The sequence below is a fragment of the Dermacentor albipictus genome, chromosome 8, assembly GCF_038994185.2.
Source record: "Dermacentor albipictus isolate Rhodes 1998 colony chromosome 8, USDA_Dalb.pri_finalv2, whole genome shotgun sequence".
Taxonomy (NCBI): Eukaryota; Metazoa; Arthropoda; class Arachnida; order Ixodida; family Ixodidae; genus Dermacentor; species Dermacentor albipictus.
This window is the reverse complement of record NC_091828.1, coordinates 99,244,638-99,262,689: the sequence shown is the minus strand read 5'-3', so window position 1 is coordinate 99,262,689 and position 18,052 is coordinate 99,244,638. Positions and strand designations below refer to the sequence as shown.

Genomic DNA, 18,052 nt, shown 5'->3' with positions numbered 1-18,052 from the left:
CCTGTCGACTTCCGGAAGATCGCGCAGCGTCACGCTTTCAAGGCACTGCTTGTTCGCGAGAGCTCCAAGTAAGAGACAGCAGCTTTCGGTGGTGGACCACGAGACGTCCAGGTCCAACTTCTGCAGCGAGTCGTTTTCCTTCAGCGACGAGATCCAGGATCGATCGTCGGCGGTCTCGACGTGTTCGCGCCGTCGCAGTGCCATCGCTACGTCGTCCATCGCGCTAAGCCGCAGCGTCAGACAGCGCAGGAAGCGGTTGCCCGAGACTTCCGTGACGAACTGTTTACAGTAATGGCCCGTGCCGAGCCATTTCGCGTCTAGTTCTTGCAGCGTCGTCATATCCGCGATGGCTTCGGATAGATCCCGCGACCAGGCGGATTCGTTAGCGAAGTGTCGCCCTCTCAAAGTGAGCTTCCTCAGCGTTGCGTTTTCCTTTAGCAGATAATCCTCGAACGACGGCGACCACCAGTCCAACGGACCGGAATCGAAGACGCACTCTCCGACGGCGACGTCCGTGATGGTGTGGTTCGCAATGAGAGCTTCGACGAGCTTCCTCGACGTGGGCGGGCTCATTTCCAGCTCCGCTACGTCCAGCGACGTCAGTCGGGCGCCCCATTGTTCCAGCAAGCGGACGGGGATCTTCATGACGTCCAAGGAGTGGTCGTAGCCTTGTGGTAACTTGAATACGCCCATGCATTCCTGAGAGCAGGGTTTGGCGGCCAACCGGGCGAACTCCTCGAATAGCTTTGGCTGATCGCTTGCCATACCGAAGAGTGTGAGGCTTTCCAAACTCGGCGAAGATTCCATGGCTTCGGCGAGCATGGCGGCGTTCGCCATGGCGTAGTTTATCTCCACAGAGACGATGCATCGGTGCACTCTGAGCAGGCAGCGCAAGAGGGCGGTGGCTGCTTCCTGGTCGCCTTGGCATTTTGTGCAATAATGGAGCTGCTTGCAAACGCCCGACACCGTCGCGACGCTGACGTCCCCGAGCTGGCTCCGTGCATCTTCTCTGAGCTGGAGGCCCGCGTTCCACAGTACCTTGTTGAAGGCTCTCAGGTGCTGCTGTAGGTGACAGAAGCGAGTCAGGCCCCGCGTGCAGGAAAATATAACTATCTCGGCACCAACGTTCTCGCACTTCAGTGAAAGCAAGGATAACGGGAGGACTGCCGAAGTCCTCGCCATATGGAAATCCAACGTGTGCTCCTGCTGATCCTATTTTTTAAGTAAACGCGGCCAGTGGCTTGTAATTGTGGTAACTTATATTTGGTGACCCTTGAGACGTCTGCGCGGAACGCGATAGTGAACAGCACATAAGGCAAGAATGCGTGCGAATCTTTGTAGTGCGGCCAGATTTAGGAGGCGGGTCACGAGGCCAGCTGCTAGGATGATAACAGACGTGGCATTCTTTTCGAGAGCTCTTCGTAATCTGCGATATGTGTGTTGCTGATTTGCCATATCTACGCTGGCAGGCGTGCTCTGTTTATGCGACGTATTTTAAGTGTTTCCACATCTGCCTGACGCAGAAACGTGATTGACAGCACCGCGTATACGCGCCTTTATCTCACCAAGTTGCCTCCCATTGGCTAGGCGCAGGGCAAAATCGCATGAAAACCCTATATGACCAGTAGTGGGCGAATCGAAAGGCTGTTGATGAGATGGCAGCTATACATATATTTGACGAAATAACTTTCAGCAGTATAGGAAGGTTCTGTAGATAGCTGGCGCTGTCTAAACAAGGATGTAATGAAGATGGAACAGTTTAATTTGATAGGAAGCATTTAAAAGAAATGTTATTCAGAAATAGTTGCTGTTTTTACTGACGGAGTATTTGTTAGTTGTTTCACTTTAGTACTAGAATTCTGAATAACCGGCATCGAGTGTATGACTCGCTGAAATAAGGCTGTTTTCCAGCATTTGAGTCCCTTAATTGCACTGAGCTAGAGAAAAGAAACGAGAGCGCTTGAACTTATTGCAGGCAAGTCCACGATGCCCGAACTGAAGGCCGTGGGAGGCTCTGTGAAGGGCCGTAGAATTACAACTATTTCTTTCTTTCTTTCTTTCTTTCTTTCTTTCTTTCTTTCTTTCTTTCTTTCTTTCTTTCTTTCTTTCTTTCTTTCTTTCTTTCTTTCTTTCTTTCTTTGACAGCGAAACTGTATACCTCTACCGTCCAAGAAAATTTTCCTGTCGTTGCGGTAAGCAAAAGCTTTCCATACGTGGGCCGATCCCGGAGATAATGCAATAGTGCCAGATATTGCAAGATAGTGCAAATTGCGAGCCTTTTTAAATAAAGTGCTTTCACTGTGTGACTGAGTTCTGTGGCCTCAAATAAGCCTCCAGCTGCGGGGGTTAAACCCCGAAATGCTGCGAGACCTGTGAACTGTACATAGAGGTGTGACAATTTGCAAGCGTAGCACCAACTTTGTACATCCAAGAAACATTTCTTCGGTTCAGCTTCTGATTCTTTCGAAAATCCAGGAATGCAAACAGGCCTGCCATGTATCCAAAACCCCGTTCGAGTGATTGCCTCACGGTGCTAATTTTCTTGTTAAAAGCATACTGCGGCAAGTTTATGCTAATCCCGCCATAAGGTTCCAGCAGCAGAGGTCGCAAGGGATAAGCAGGATCACCACAAAGACAAAAGCTGCGCCCTCTGACCAGCTTCTCAAGCTTTTGGCATGTCTTGCTCTTTCGGAGGATACCTGAAAATATAGGAGCACATTTTACTTTAGGATATCACTGATGAGTATATTGCAACCTGCGCACAGTAGCTGGCTTGCCAATAACGTTGTGCACTTGTTGAGAAAGCTGCCTAGTGTGATTTTTTAGATGCGTATTTCCTTCATGCAACAAGCCCAGTCCACGGTACTCTATTAAAGAACAAGGTTGCTTGATAAATGCTTGGCAATCAAACAGGTATTTACATTGCTTCTAGTAATGATCCTACCTTCATAAGTATTATTCCTGTTGTAAATGTAAACTGAAAACATGCTGCACAATAACAAACAAAACTGGCCCATAGCATTATAATGTTAATTAGGACACGTCACTGTTTCACAATTTCGACCTTACTATATTTTACCATGCCTTTATCACAACCACGTTGACAATCGTATCACCACATGGGACATTTGTCTCACGAGGCCACTCGTAAGATGAGTAGCAGTTGAACAAGTGCCGCTGAAGCAGTTTCAACAAAGGAGCTAGTCATCAAGCCTGTGCCTTGTCTCGCACGGATGTGACTGCATTATGCATGTGTTTGAGGCACAGCATGTAGCGATTAGCTGTGCATAATACAAATAATCAAAATAGTTAACTTGCCTGCATCATGTCGACTGCCCACGTATGGGCCGTTCAACTGGCAGATAATCCCACTGGGGCACATGATGGACTGGTATTTAAGGGCATGAAAACGTTTGTGCACCGAAAGGACCTTCTGATACTTCGATGGACGGCAAATGGCCCGCGCTGTCCCGTCGACGAAGCCCCAGCAATTGTGGAGCGGCGCCCCTTTGGAATTCACAGCCTGCGAGTAAACCTGATACAGCTGAGCACGAGCACACCCTGGCAAGTAGCTGATTGCACACCTGGAAAAAAGCCTTCCAGTTGAGCAAGCTCGAGCCAGGAATGATTGTTCACATCTCGCAGGAGGTGGCCGAACGTGCTCTCAATGTGTGCGAGCACAGCATTAGTGGCTGAAGAAATCGCTGAATAATGCCGCCCGAAGAGCGGCTCCAATTCCTGCAGCCTGTTCGGATGTGCCAGCCGCCGCAGCGTTAGGCAGAGGCTCTCAACTCCTGGAACGTTGACACACCGCGGCGTCGACACAACTTCAGGCCGTAGCAATTCACGCTGCAGCCTTCGCACATCATGTTGCTCGAAGCGAAAGTACGTGCGGAATTGTCCTCTGTCCATGCCATCGATGTCGAGGTAGCCATGCAGTGACAGCGGGTCTCGGCTCGTGTACTGGAACACTTCCTGGCACAACAAATCTTCTATCTCTGACCACTTCAAAGTGGACATGAGAAAGGTGTCCTCCAGCACACTTCCCATCGGCATCACTGGTGCGAACGCTAGTAACTTGCCTAACGCAACCCCAACTTGTTCTCAAAGGAAATAGAGAGAGAGAGAAAGAAGTTTAATGACACGAAATGCCGAGATGTCGGCCTGAGGTATATTCCTCTAGCCAGCCACTCGTCATTGGGGGAAGGGGAAGAGGGAAAGAAAGAGGGAAGAAAGAGGTGCATGATGGGTGACGATGACGATAGAAGGAAGATGTAGAACATATGGCAAGCAGTTTGACATGCTCAAAGTCTGAAGTCCAGGCCCGTAATTTAAAAAAAAAAGTGTGAACAACATGGAGGAAGGAAACTGAGGAGAGGCCCTATAGCCCCTCCACGCGCTAGGAGAAAAGTGTGTAGGAAATGACGTGGTAGGTTCTCCTCTGTTTTGCTTTTTTAAAATTTCTTTGCTGTAGCGGCCACACTTTTCAGGCCACAATGGCGGCTTTGTCATTGTTCTGTAGGCTCACACGTCTTGCTCCGTAGGCTTCGTGCCGTGGCAAAGGCGCCGTGCGGGCAGGTTTGCGTTGGTCTCCGTGTTTTTTAGCGCGTCGTTATCTGGACCGTGCTCTACCGTATGTTGCTGTGGCCAGGTGGGACAGCAAGAACTAAAGTTCGTGAAATGAACGCGCATGCAACGCGCTACGCAATGTACCGCCCCACGGCAACGGCAACGGACGAAGGAATATCCGCAGGAAATTTTGCCTTCTTTGGCGGAATCATGCTAACGTGCTAACGATTGTTTAGTATTGCTGCAGTGCGCGCGCGTCCGAGCAGCCCGGTTGCGCGCAGCGCGGCGTGGTTTCGCGACAGATGTAAACAAGAGAGGAGAGCTGGCCCGATGGGCGGAGCAACGCCATGAACAACGCCAACTTCCGGCTTCACTTTAGCTTCACAAAGAGTGACGTCAGGGCCTCTCCTGAGTTTCCTTCCTCCGTGGTGAACAAAAGCGTCGCAGGCGCATTGGCGTCAGAAAGGATTGGATTGTATGCGGAATGCAACATCGCTGGCTATCACGTGGCGTTCACAAAGTCGACGCTTTATTTTCCACTCAATAAAATGGACCGATATTGCATTACAACTCCACGTATAGATACTTGATGAACAAAGAAGTTATATACATCCGTTTTATTCTGTAAACATTACAAAATGGTTTTTTATGTTCTTTCATCATCCTGAATTCGGCCAGAGGGCGCTGCAACTACGAAAGCTGCGCTCCGCTACGCTAAACGACTAAGGGCTCATTCACACCGGCGATTGAAAGTGGTCGCGCGACCAAGTTGGTCGCAAAGCGACCAGTCGCAAATGGTCGCAAACGGTCGCCTTTCTTGAAAAGTGACCATTTTGGGCCAGTCGCTCTCTGCGCGACTTCTCAGTCGCGCGACCGTGGTCGCAAAACTGATAAACCAATCAGCGGCGCACCGGAAGTGATCTTTCATGTGTCTACATCCGGCCTCCTCCCGCGTCGCGTTCAAATTCCGCGTAGATTCCGAGAGTTCTCGCTGAGAACGATAATCTCCGGGATTGCGACTTGCGGGTTGCGCTCAGCCAGGCTTGCCGGTGTGAACATCAGTCGCCTTCGGTCGCTTCGCTGCTCCACTTTGGCTTAGCAGGACCACTCGGAGCGGAGCGTACCGTAAGGACGCTCAAGTAAAACACTCTATTGCTTATGCGCGCCGTCTCCCAGCACCATATCGGAACGAAACTATCCCATTACAGAATGAGAATGCCTTGCTGTTGTCTGGGCGGTTGCGAAGTTCCGTCTTTACCTTTGCGGTGGCCCTTTTTCCGTAGTCACTGACCGCCATGCACTCTGCTGGCTCTCATCGCTAAATGATTCTACGGGCGGGCTTGGTCGATGGGCTTTGAGACTACAAGAATTTTCATATTCCGTGTTCTACAACTCTGGCCACCTGCACGAAGATGCTGACAGCATGTCGCGTTAACCTATTGACGACTCTGACTTCAAAATTGGCAGTGCTTCTTGCGTATTCTCTGTATCACAGCTGCTTCAATTCACCGACGAGCAACGCCGTGACGCGTAGATCAAAGCACTCATCGACCGTTTTGAACACTCTCCGGCCGACGCCACTTTACGCCTCTTCGTCCTCCGCGACGGCACTCTGTACCGTCGTAACCTTCATCCGGACGGCTGTGAGTTCCTACTTGTCATACATAAACACCTCCGCTCCACCGTTCTAGAGGAGCTTCACGACGCACCAACGGCAGAACACCTCGGTGTATCTCGAACCTATGACCGTGTACGTCGTCGCTTTTTTTTTGGCCGGGCCTTGCCCGTTCCGTACGACGTTACGTCGCCGCTTGCCAACTTTGCCAACGACACAAGAAGCCTTCCCAGCTCCCCGCTGGTTACCTGCAGCCGCTCGACATTCCTGCCGAGCCCTTCCATCGTGTCGGCTTAGACCTTCTCGGCCCATTTCCGGAATCTACATCAGGAAACAAGTGGGTTGCAGTCGCGGCGGACTACGCGACCCGCTACGCCGTAACCCGCGCTCTTCCGACCAGTTGCGCAACTGATGTTGCGATCTTCCTCTTACATGATATCATTTTGATTCATGGTGATCCGCGTCAATTGCTAACAGACCGCGGCCGTACGTTTTTTGGCCAATCTCATCGACGATATCATGCGTGCCTGCTCAATACAGCATAAATTTACCACCTCCTACCACCCCCCAAACAAACAGCCTCACTGAGCGTTTGAACCGCACCGTTACAGACATGCTATCCAAATACGCTTCAGACGACCACCGTGACTGGGACCTGGCTCTACCTTACATTACCTCTGCGTACAACTCATCACGTCTCGAAACTGCTGGCTTTTCCCCGTTTAACTCTTGTATGTCCGCGAGCCGACGCTACCACTGGACACTGTACCTCCGTCCGCCACAGCTTCAACTAGCTATTAGGCCCATGATGCAATCGCCCATGCTGTCCATGCTCGCCAACTTGCGCGCGCTCGTCTACAAGTGCCTCAAGACAAACAGAAGCAAAGCTACGACCTCCGTCACCGTGATGTCCATGTTGTGCCCGGCACCTTGGTGTTGCTTTGGTCACCATCGCCTAAAGTTGGCCTTTGTGAAAAAGTGCTTTCCGGTTACACAGGCCCATGTAGTGTGCTTCGCAAAGTGACCGATGTCACATATTAAATCGTTCTAACCACGCCCACTACGTCCTCCGCTGTGACAACCAGTGAAATTGAGCCCGTCGCCCGACTCAAGCCCTTCAACTCTCCACGCTCCTTGGATATTTAACAGCACCGTGACGGCGCTTTTGCCACCGGGGGGGGGGGTGAGGGGGAGGGTATAGTATTACGATATCATCGAGCGATGCTCAAGCGACGAGCTGCCGCGAGAACGACGAAGTTGGTCAGTGCCCTGGGCGCGAGCGAGTGTCGGCCTAGCTCCAGTGTAAATAGCCTGTGAATAGCCTCTTTCGTCTGTGTATTTCCACGCGTAACAATACCAACATGTAACCAGAAATTCAAGGACCATTCTTGAGCATCCACCGGCTATCTAGACATCGCCCGTTCAGCCCAAAGCAAACACTTGGAGCGCACTAGGCAAGTGTGTTGACTGCTTATATTAAATTATGGGGCTTTAGGTGCCAAAACCATTTTCCGATTATGAGGCACGCCGTAGTGGCGGACTCCAGAAATTTGGACCACCTGGGGTTCTTTAACATGTACCTAAACCTGAGTACACGGGTGTTCTCGCATTTCGCCCCCATCGGAATGTGACCGCGTGGCCGGGATTCGATCACGCGACCTCGTGCTTAGCAGCCCAACACCATTGACTGCTTACTGTGACGGCGGAGTGAGACGGACATGTAAAACAGAGAATCAAAATGGCGGTGGCAACAAAGGTCTTTATTTACGCTTTTAAAGCACTCCATGCCCTGTGCAACATATATGACAAGTTCAAAACCCTCGTCACGTTATCAACTAGCCATACTTCCTGCAATACCATTGTGTGAGACAGCCGTGGACTTTGAGAAAAGTGTGGAAAGTCACGACCGTATAAAAGCAGCTGTGCCAAGTTTTTTTTTAAAATGATACTCAAAGATATGAGAGGTATTCGAAACGTTACTCATAATGCTCCTGCCATTTCGCACCAAAGCGAAGAATTTCTTAATTCTCGAAAACAGAAATGCTTCACGTTGGGCGTGATGCGTGGAGCACTTGAGACATAGTACTGTGAGAAGGGAGACGATGATAAAAGCAGACGATGGACAATGACGTTGTTGCTGACTGTCGACAAGAAAACAACAAGATTATTGGCGAAAGTTTCACCTCGCGTACACCTGCTTCACGAACTGTGTCTTATACGCAGGCATGTCGGTGTGATAGAAATAAAAGTGGATACAAGTAAAAGGTGAGAGCCCGCACCGCTAGGTACAGTACGAAGCGCTTCAGCTATCGTCAGGTGCACTTTGTACTGGAAACAGGGTCACATATGGCCTTCGTAGTGGCGTGCGCCATTTAACTAAGGCGAGTCCACGTTTCAGCAGTGAACAGAAGCACTGAGCTCGTACGTCGCTTGCTGTAAGTAACTTAGTCGGTGCGCACCCTCGAGAAAACGGCAGTGTATCGTTAGACTACATAGTTCAAGTGCATGTAGATTTACCGTGCAGCAGTGGACTGATGTGCATGCATCTTGACCTGCAGCAGATTATAGGTCCATTTGATTCACCTGCACTTTCTGAACAAGCTATAGCACTAGTCACGGCTAGAGGCCGATGGTACGGGTTCAGCCTTATCCATACAACCTAATCAGTTGAGCATGCCGGCACCTGCATGCTACCGCACGTGAATCACTCAGTTCACTCTTCGTGGAGGACAGCTGTTCGCTGCGCTCGCCAGAGAGGGCAGCGTTCGTGCAGCCTGTACCATGCCGGTTCCGCATGAGTTCGGCCGGTTAACAAAGTAGAAGGTTGCACGTGCCGCTCGTGGTATAGCGTGAGACCGAGCGGCAGTGGATGCAACGCCGTGAACGTCATACACTTTCACGACTGTAAAGGCTCTCCCCGGAGTAGGGGTTGTCTGGAGGGCGTTCTTGGAAGATGATCATGGAATGACATTACACCAGTAGTGTGCGTCGTACGGAGGTGAACGGGCGTGTCAGGGTCCCACCACGTCGGCTACAGTCAGGTACCGGCGAATGTGCAGCCAGCACTCGTGGTTCAGTTTGTCGAACTGCGTGACGCCGTCCTCTCGGGCGTGGCACACGACTCGTCTCTGGACGACGCCGATCAACTGCATGAATTCGTGCACGTCGGTGAGGCACGGACGCCGCAGGGCTGCTCGGATCAAAGCCACGGCTGCGGCCTCGTCGCTAAGTGCCGCCCTGCGTCGAACGTTGTCCACGAGCTTCGGGTGCTCCGAAACGAGCTCCACGGCGCGTGCGCAGTGGGGATCCTGGTCTCCCAACACGAACCTGGTCGCTCGCTCAACGAGGCTGCAGTTGCGTCGAACGATGTCCTGGACTGTGAAGGTGGTGTTGGTGTGAGGTTTTACGCAGAAGGGAATTTTTAGGCGAAGCAGGCTGTAGTTATGGTGAAATCGTGGCAAGAGATGGCGCAGGAAGGCTGCTCTGTTATCGTCTGCTGCGAGTTTGAGCGTGAGCTCGTGGAGGCGTCGGTTTCCGAAGACGGCGTCAGCGAGCGCTTGACAGTCCTGGTCACGTAAATTTACCGACCACTCCAAGCTTATCTTGGTAAGGCTTAGATTCGAGCGGAGTGCCGTGCACATGTCGGAGATAGGCTGAGCTAGAGGCTCATCGTCCCAGTCGTCGTCGATGAAAACATCGATGTCCACCCGGATTTCCTTCAGTGCGGACGCACGTTTTATGTAAGTGGCCAGTGTTGCGTAAAGAATTTCGTCCGAGAAATCTACAGACACGCGAAGTGATGAGATGCCGTTGTAAGCCACAAAGTGATGGAAGAAACGCTGCACAGCGGCTGCGTCTTCGGAGTGCGGCACATACACGGTGACGGCTGTCACCTCGGGAAAGTCGGAAAGCGTCGGCGTATCCATGTGCTCAACGTAATAGTCCGCGATGCCGACCTTGTGGACAAGTCCGCTCTTCCTTATCGCGCTGCAGACTTCTTCCAGCCTGTCAACATCCGGAAGATTACGCAGCGTCACGCTTTGAAGGCACTGCTTGTTCGCGAGGGCTTCAAGTAAGAGACAGCAGTTTTCGGTTGTGGACCAGGAGACGTCGAGGTCCAACTTCTGCAGCGAGTCGTTTTCCTTCAGCGACGAGATCCAGGATCGATCGTCGGCGGCCTCTACGCCTTCGTCACGCTGCAGCTCGTCCGTTACCTCGGCCATCGCGTCAAGCCGCAGCCTCAAACAGCGCAGCAAGCGGTTGCGCGAGACGACCGTGGCAAACTGCTTGCAGTAACGGCTCGTCCCCAGCCACTTGGCGTCTAGCTCTTGCAGCGTCGACATTGCAGCGATGGCTTCGGCCAGCGCCTGCAACCAGATGAATTCGTTATTGAAGTGCGGCCCTCTCAGAGTGAGCTTCCTGAGCGTTGCGTTTTGTTTCAGCAGATAATCTTCGAACGACAGCGATGACCCGTACAACGGACCGGAAGCGAAGACGCAGTCTCCGACTTCGACGTCCGTGATGGTGTGGTTCATGATGAGAGCTTCGACGAGCTTCCTCGACGAGAGCTGGCTCATTTGCAGCTCCGCTACGTTAAGGGACGTGAGTCGGGCGTCCCATTGTTCCAGCAAGCGGACGGGGATCTTCCTGCTGTCCAAGGATTGCATGTGGCCTTGCGGGAACCGGATCGCTCCCCTGCATTCCAGAGAGTAGGCCTTGGCGGCGAACTCGTGGAATAATTCTGGCTGATCGGTCGCGACACCGAAGACGGTGAGTCTTTCCAAACTCGACGAAAATTCCGTAGCATCGGCAAGCATGCCGGCGTTCGCCACGGCGTAGTTCAACTCCGCAGAGACGATGCATCGGTGTACTCTGAGCAGGCAGCGCAAGAAGGCGAAGGGTGCTTCCTGGTCGCTTTGGCATTTTGTGCAATACGGGAATATCTTGCAAACGCCCGACACTGTCGCGACGCTGACGTCCCCGAGCTGGCCCCGTGGATCTTCTCTTAGCTGAAGGCCCAGGTTCCACAGTACCTTGTTGAAGGCTCTCAGGTGCTGCTGTAGGTGACAGAAGCGAGTCTGGCCCCGCGTGCAGGAAAATATAACTGTCCCGGCATCAACGTTCTCGCACTTCAGTGAAAGCAAGGAAAACGGGAGAACTGCCGAAGTCCTCGCCATATGGAAATCCAACGTGCGTTTCTGCTGAGCGTACTTCTTTAGTTAAAGCGGTGCGGTTGCTTGAAATTCTGGCTTCTTATATTGAACAGTGCATAGTGAACAGTGCATAGGCAAGAATACGGGCGAATCTTTGTAATGCGGCCAAATTTAGGAGGTGGGTCACGAGGCCAGCTGCTAGGATGATAACAGACGTGGCATTCTTTTCGAGAGCTCTTCATAATCTGCGATATGTGTGTTACCGGTTTGCCGTATCTTCGCTAGCACGCGTGCTCTGTGTATACGACGTATTTTAAGCGTTTTTAGAACTGCCCGACGCAGAAACATGATTGACAGCACTGCGCATATGTGCCTTTATCGCACCAAGTTGTCTACCATTGCCTCGGCGCAGGGCAAAGGTTGCATAAAAACTCAATATGAACCGTAGTGGGCGAATCGAAATGGTGTTGATCAGAAGGCCGCCATACATATATTTCACGAAACAACTTTCAGCAATATAGGAAGGTTCTGTAGATATCTTCTGTGGTCTGAGCAAGGATGTAATCAGGATTGAACAGTTTAGTTTGATGGGAAGCATTTAAATGAAAGATTATTCAGAAATAGTTGCAGTTCATACTGACGGAGTATTTGTCAGTTGTTTCACTTTAGTACTAGGATTCGGAATAACCCGCATCGAGGGTATAACTCAGTGAATAAGGGCTGTTTTCCAGAATTTGAGTCCCTTAAGTGAATTGTGCTAGAGAAAAAAAAAAACGATAGCGCTTGGAATTACCGGAGGTGAGCCCACGATGCACTAACTGTAGACGACCATGGGAGGCTCTTTGAAGGACCGTAGCATTGCAACTGTTCCTTTCTTTTTCCTTTTCTTTCTTCCTTTCTTTCTTTCTTTCTTTCTTTCTTTCTTTCTTTCTTTCTTTCTTTCTTTGATAGTGAAGTTGAATACCTCGACCGTCCAAGGAAATTTTCGTATCGTTGTGGTAAGCAAAAAAGTTTCCATACGTGGGCCGATCCCGAGAATAGTGGAACGCCGCCTTGATCCGCGGCGGAGGTGAAGTAGGCGTTAAGCACTCCCCATACGTGGGCCGATCGCGAAGTTAGTGCAATGCCGGGCCGACGCGCGGAGGACGTGACACAGGCGTTAAGCACTCCCTATGCGTGGGCCGATTCCCAAGATAGTGCAATGCCGGGCCGACCCACGGCGGAGCTGAGACAGGCGTTAAGCACTCCCCATACTTGGGCCGATCCCGAAGAAGTTGCAATAACGGCGCGACCCGCGGCTGAGGTGAAGCAGGTGTTAATCACTCCCCATACGTAGGCCGATCCCGAAGATCATGCAATGCCGGCTCGACCAGGGGCGCAGATGACACAGGCGTTAAGCACTCCCAATGCGTGGGCCGATCCCGAAGCTAGTGCAATACCGACCTAACCCGCGGCGGAGATGAATCAGGCGTAAATTACTCCCCATACGTGATCCGATCCAGAAAGTGCAATACTGGTCCGACCCACGGCGGAGGTGAAGCAGGCGTTAAACATTGCCCATACGTGGGCTGATCCCGAAGCTAGTGCAATACCGGCTCGTAGTAGTATTAGTAAGTGATTTTAGAATGAGAAAAGAGATAAGTGCACAGTATCGTGACTGTCTCTCGCTTAGGAGGTCACCTCAAATGTACTGCGCGGGGGAAGGTAAAGGGAATAATAGAGTGAAAAAAACTCTGAAAACTCTGAAAAAAAGGACCAGCCCTGCCCCTACCGGTAAATGGGAATAAACAAAGCCTGCTCTGCGTGCACCGGACCTTCGTCACGATAAAGTGACCCACAGATAACGGTGCCGGATTGCATAGGCCTCCCGCTCACTCAGCCCGGGTTCTTCTAGTTGCTGTCGGATTGCCTGAGCACGGGCGGCTTTAACGGCTGGATCGGCACGCCCAGGGCGAGCCCTTTCACGGGCGAGTTCTCGCTGCCACTCGTCGAAGGCTGCCAGTTCTTTGGGGAGCGCACACCACGTGGCCATCGCGTCCGTTTTCCGAGAATGAACTTAACGGAAAGGAAGCCAGAGCGGCAGGCGCGAAACCCTTTCCTGCTTTCTTAGCCCTTTCCCTCCCCGCAGGAAGCGAAATGGCTCTGCTTGGTTGCCCACGTGGCGTGATCGCGCGCCGATGCCGCTTTAATCCTTGGTAATTATTCACGCACGGGCGCCGGCACAGCTGCGAACACTTCAAACCGCCCTTTCCAGCCACTGCTCTGCTGTGGAAACAAGTGGCTTTTTTTTTCTTGCGCAAACACAACGCCTCGGAAACTTGTGAGCCAACGTAAGCTTCGTTTGAGAAACCCGATTGTATTTGCTAAACGGATTCATGTGTCGATGTCACCGGTCAGGCCTTCGGTGCGTAGGAACATTCGACGTCACCCCCCGTTACAGACGCAAAGGTTTCAATCGGACCTGTGCGACCCGACTAACAGTGTGGTTCAGTGGATCGTGTCACACCTCAATGTGACGCGAGTTCTTGTATTCCCGAACACACTCTTCTTTCCCCCATCATCTTTCTATCCAATTTCCTCCTTTTTCACAGCGCTGACCAATGTTGAGGAGTCAACCACGCGCTGCAGACAGTTACGGTGAAGTCAGCAAACTTTCCTCTTCGGCTTTCGAACTCTCTCCTATATTCCGAGGTTTACACGGGCTACGCTCTTCTGCATGAGGGGTGTCACTGAGATAGAGACTAACAAACATAAAAAACATAGAATTAAAGGCTTTTGTTGCGGTAGCATTGGTCAACATCAAATCACATCAGCTGATACGAGCGTACAACAGTTATAGTAGAGGAATGCAGTGACTTGTTGAGGCTAAAGATGGTTTTATTGAACCTGGTTGTAACTCCGTGGAAAAAAGCAGCATGAAGATTGTCACGACTGTAAATCGGAGCTCGTCCGAAGCCTCGTTGCTGGGTCAATAGTGACGTCATTAGCACTATGCCGTACAATATTTTGCGCACCTGCACGCACGCCTGGGGATTTGTATGAGAAGCTGTCGAAGATTTCGCGGTTGCTTAACTGCCTGGTAATTTTCATTCTTTTAACACATGGCAGTGTCAACAAGAAATAAGAGTCATTTGTCAAGTCATGGCCAATCCTAGTTTCAAATGATGCTGGCAAACCTTTTAGCCGCGGCATCGCATGTGCACAAACGCTGGTACAAATCAGCAAGGGATGATGCGATCCAGTACTCGTACGAAGGAAACGTGCCTGATTCATATGTACACAGTCCAGGGTGCGTATATTTCGGTGCGATTGCATTGAAGCAACGTTGGCATGTTACATTTAGGAAACCGTCTCAACGTTTCATCAACAGACGCCGACGGCAAACAGCCTATCAGCAGTCCAATGAAACAAGCAGTCAGAAGCGCATACGAAAGATTGATGTTAAGAAGGAACAACCTTTATTAAAACTTCTCTAGGTATGCTCTCACCATGTGTCATTAGTTGCAGCTGGGCATATCGCCCTGTCCGGAAGCCGCTGAGGCGGCAGACGAAAATTAGTGATAAGATATTAAAAAACCCTCTGTTTATCAGCTTGCACACGGGACGTACACAAACAGTCAACTTATACCAAAGGTCACAATGATGTTCGCGTTAAAAGAAACGTTAAAGACGGCCCAGGGTGTCAAGCCAGGGCATGCGACTAAGCGTGCTAAGAAAAGGAATAAAATGAGAGGAATAAGATGACTATCATGATAATGGATACGGAAAAATGAAACGGAATGGCTCAAACAAACAACTGCCGCGTGCAGTCCACGTCGCAAAATCACATTTTGCCAAAAACTAATCTCCGGTCACATATGTCGCCTACGATATTAGTCAACAAGGGAGCGAGTTCCGATTGATACCGTTTGCTACACGCAAGTCACTGACTAGCTTACGGCACGCTGCATCAGGAAGCGCAACCACTCGACACCATCGAAGCACGTGGCGACAAGCGCTCCATTGTTTGACGTTAGACGGTATAGAATGTTCTATTGTGAACGCGCAAATTGGGCTCCTTGGGGAGCAGAATCCAAATCCACCGTTTGGCGAAGGTGCGACACACGGAATGACTTGAACTCCCTTCAGGCTTCCAATACGTCGGCTACCTGCAGGTATTGGCGAATGTAACTCCAGCAGTCGTAGTTCAATTTGTCCAACTGCATACCGCCGTCGTGCCGGACATTGCACTCGACCCGCGTCTTGACGACGCCGGTCAGGCGCATGTACTCGTGAAGGTCGGTAAGGCCGAGACTCCGCTCGACGGCACTGACCTTGGCCGCAGCTTCGGCCTCTCCTCCTAGCGACGCCCTGGCTCGAACACTGTCGACGAGTACCGGCTGCTCCGAGAGGATCTCGAAGGCCCGCGCGCCGTAGGGGTCGCGGTCGCCCAACACGAATCTGGTCGCTCGTTCGACGAGACTGCAGTTACGTCGCACGATGTCTTGGGCAGCGAACATCTCGGCGTTGGCCGGTGCGCAAGCGTAGACTTCCAGGCGAAGCAGGTTGTAGTTGTGTGCCATTCCTGGCAATAGACACTCCAGGAAGGTCGCGCAAGATTCTACCTTGAATCCTCTCAGACAGAGCTCGTGAAGACGTGGATTCGTAGCGGCACGGGCGAGCACCGGGTAGACGTCAGTGTGCAACTGTACCGCCGACTCGAGCTTGATCTTGGTGATTCCGAGGTTCGAAGACAAGGCTTCGCACAAGGCAGACATACAGCGATCGAAGGTCTCAAAGCGGGCGCGAAACAAGATGGCGTGAAATTGGTCGACCCGGACACTCAGCTCAATTGCTTTCAACGCAAAGGCGCTTCTTATATAAGCGGACAATGACTCATAAATGTCGTCGTCGAAGATGTCGAGAAATACGGTAAGCGATGTGATGTGGTCGCAAGAAGCCAGGACATCCAAGGCGAATAAAAAGTCAGTCGCGTCGAGATAGTATACGTAAATGAGAATGACGGCCGTCACTCGGCGACAGTACCAAATCGCTGGCAGATCTCGAGGTCCTACGCGATGGTCCCCGATGCCGACCATGCAGGCGAGTCCGCACTCCCGTATGATGCCACAGACCTCGCGCAGGCCACCGTCGTGGGGAACACTGTGCAAGGTCAATTTCCGGATGGAGTGGTTGCCCACGAGTGCTCGCAGTAAGACTAAGCAGTCTGCGGTTGTGGACCATGAAATGTCGAGGAGCAGCTCCTCCAGAGTTGTGTTTCTCTGCAACGCCGAGGCCCAAGCGTGAATGTTCACCGTGTACGCGGGTACAGTTGGGTACACAATCATCAGTCCATCGGGGAAACCCGTGAATCGCAGGCTTAACGTCCGGATACTGCGGCTCCCGGCGATCACTCTCATGAAGTACACGTAGTCTCGGCTGCCGCCATGAAACTGCACCGCCAACTCTTGCAGCGTCTCCATTGCGCAGATGGCGTGCACGAGAAGGTCGCACCCGGGTGTGGTATCGAAGTAGACCGCTCTCAGAGTCAGTTTACGAAGCGTCGCGTCTTCCTTGGTCAGGTACTGCACAAACCGCCCTGACGGTCGGTTCCGGGGGCCGCAAGTAAAGACACAGGCGCCGACGACGAGTTCAGTGACAGTGCAGTTCTCGATGAGCGCGTCGATGAGCTTCCAAGCCGCGGTTCGGTTCATTCTAGTTGCGGCCACGTCCAATGACCTGAGCGTGGCACCGGCTCGTGTGAGCAGGCGATTGGGGGTCGTCATTCTCGCATAAATATGTGCTCGCACATGGTGGAGGATGAATTCGTCAGTGTAATGCAAGGAGCAGAATGCGTCTTCCGGGTGGTCGCTCGCGATTCCGATGACTCTGAGCCTTCTCAGACTCGACGAAGACGCCAGGACTGCGTCCAGTGGACCTGTGTTTGCTACTGAGTAGTTCAGCTCCGCAGAGACAACGCACCGGTGATCGGCGATCAGGCGGCAGAGGAGGGCGATGGCCGCCTGCTCGGTGTCGCTCTGAAATCGGCGATAAATGCTCGGCACAGTCGCGACGCTCACTTCTCCGAGCTCGTCTCTCGTGTCTTCGCGTAGCTGAAGGCCCACGTGCCACAAGACTTTGTTGCAGGCTGTCAGGTGTCGCAGCAGTTGACAGACGCGATTCTGGCCTCGCGTGCAGTTCAGACGAAGCAGCTCGGCAGAAACCAACTCGCCCTCCATGGGGAAGCCGCGTTCCAGGCACGGCTGTCCAAGTGATCGCCTCGGTGCCGACGTGGCCACCGTCTCTCGTCGGGACAGGTGTCTGTGACCCTCACTCAAGCGCCAGCTGCTTTTGACACACCCGTTGTGCGTAGCCTAATCTTCAGCCAATCATAAGGCGCATAGGTAACGAGACCTTTTATACATCGACAATGTTAGAGGGAGAGGGGGCTGGGTGGTCGAGAGGCAAGTAACGAAATCGATAACGCATATCATTTTCGTGGTTGGTTTTTCGCGATGCTGAAATTTTCAGCGGGGGGTTTATATATTGACTCGAACATATGTGTTCTGCGCATATCTCTGGCAATTGCGAGCAGGAAAAAAAAGAAAGAAACATAGAAAGAAGAGAAAAGGAAAGTTGTAGCTTCTTCTGAAAGGCGAAACATGGATGAGGCTACAGCTCACTTTAATATATGACCTAGGCGACGTGCGGAGACATGGGAAAGTTGCCGTCATGG

General features: G+C 51.8%; 1 protein-coding gene across 1 annotated transcript; it reads right to left on the bottom strand.

Annotated features, from left to right (window-relative positions):
* Positions 1 to 14,824: 14,824 nt before the first annotated feature.
* LOC139048896 (uncharacterized) lies at positions 14,825 to 17,688 on the bottom strand. Its single transcript, XM_070523820.1, has one exon. The coding sequence runs from the start codon at positions 17,553 to 17,555 to the stop codon at positions 15,462 to 15,464; it is 2,094 nt and encodes a 697-aa protein (XP_070379921.1). The 5' UTR covers positions 17,556 to 17,688; the 3' UTR covers positions 14,825 to 15,461.
* Positions 17,689 to 18,052: the final 364 nt, after the last annotated feature.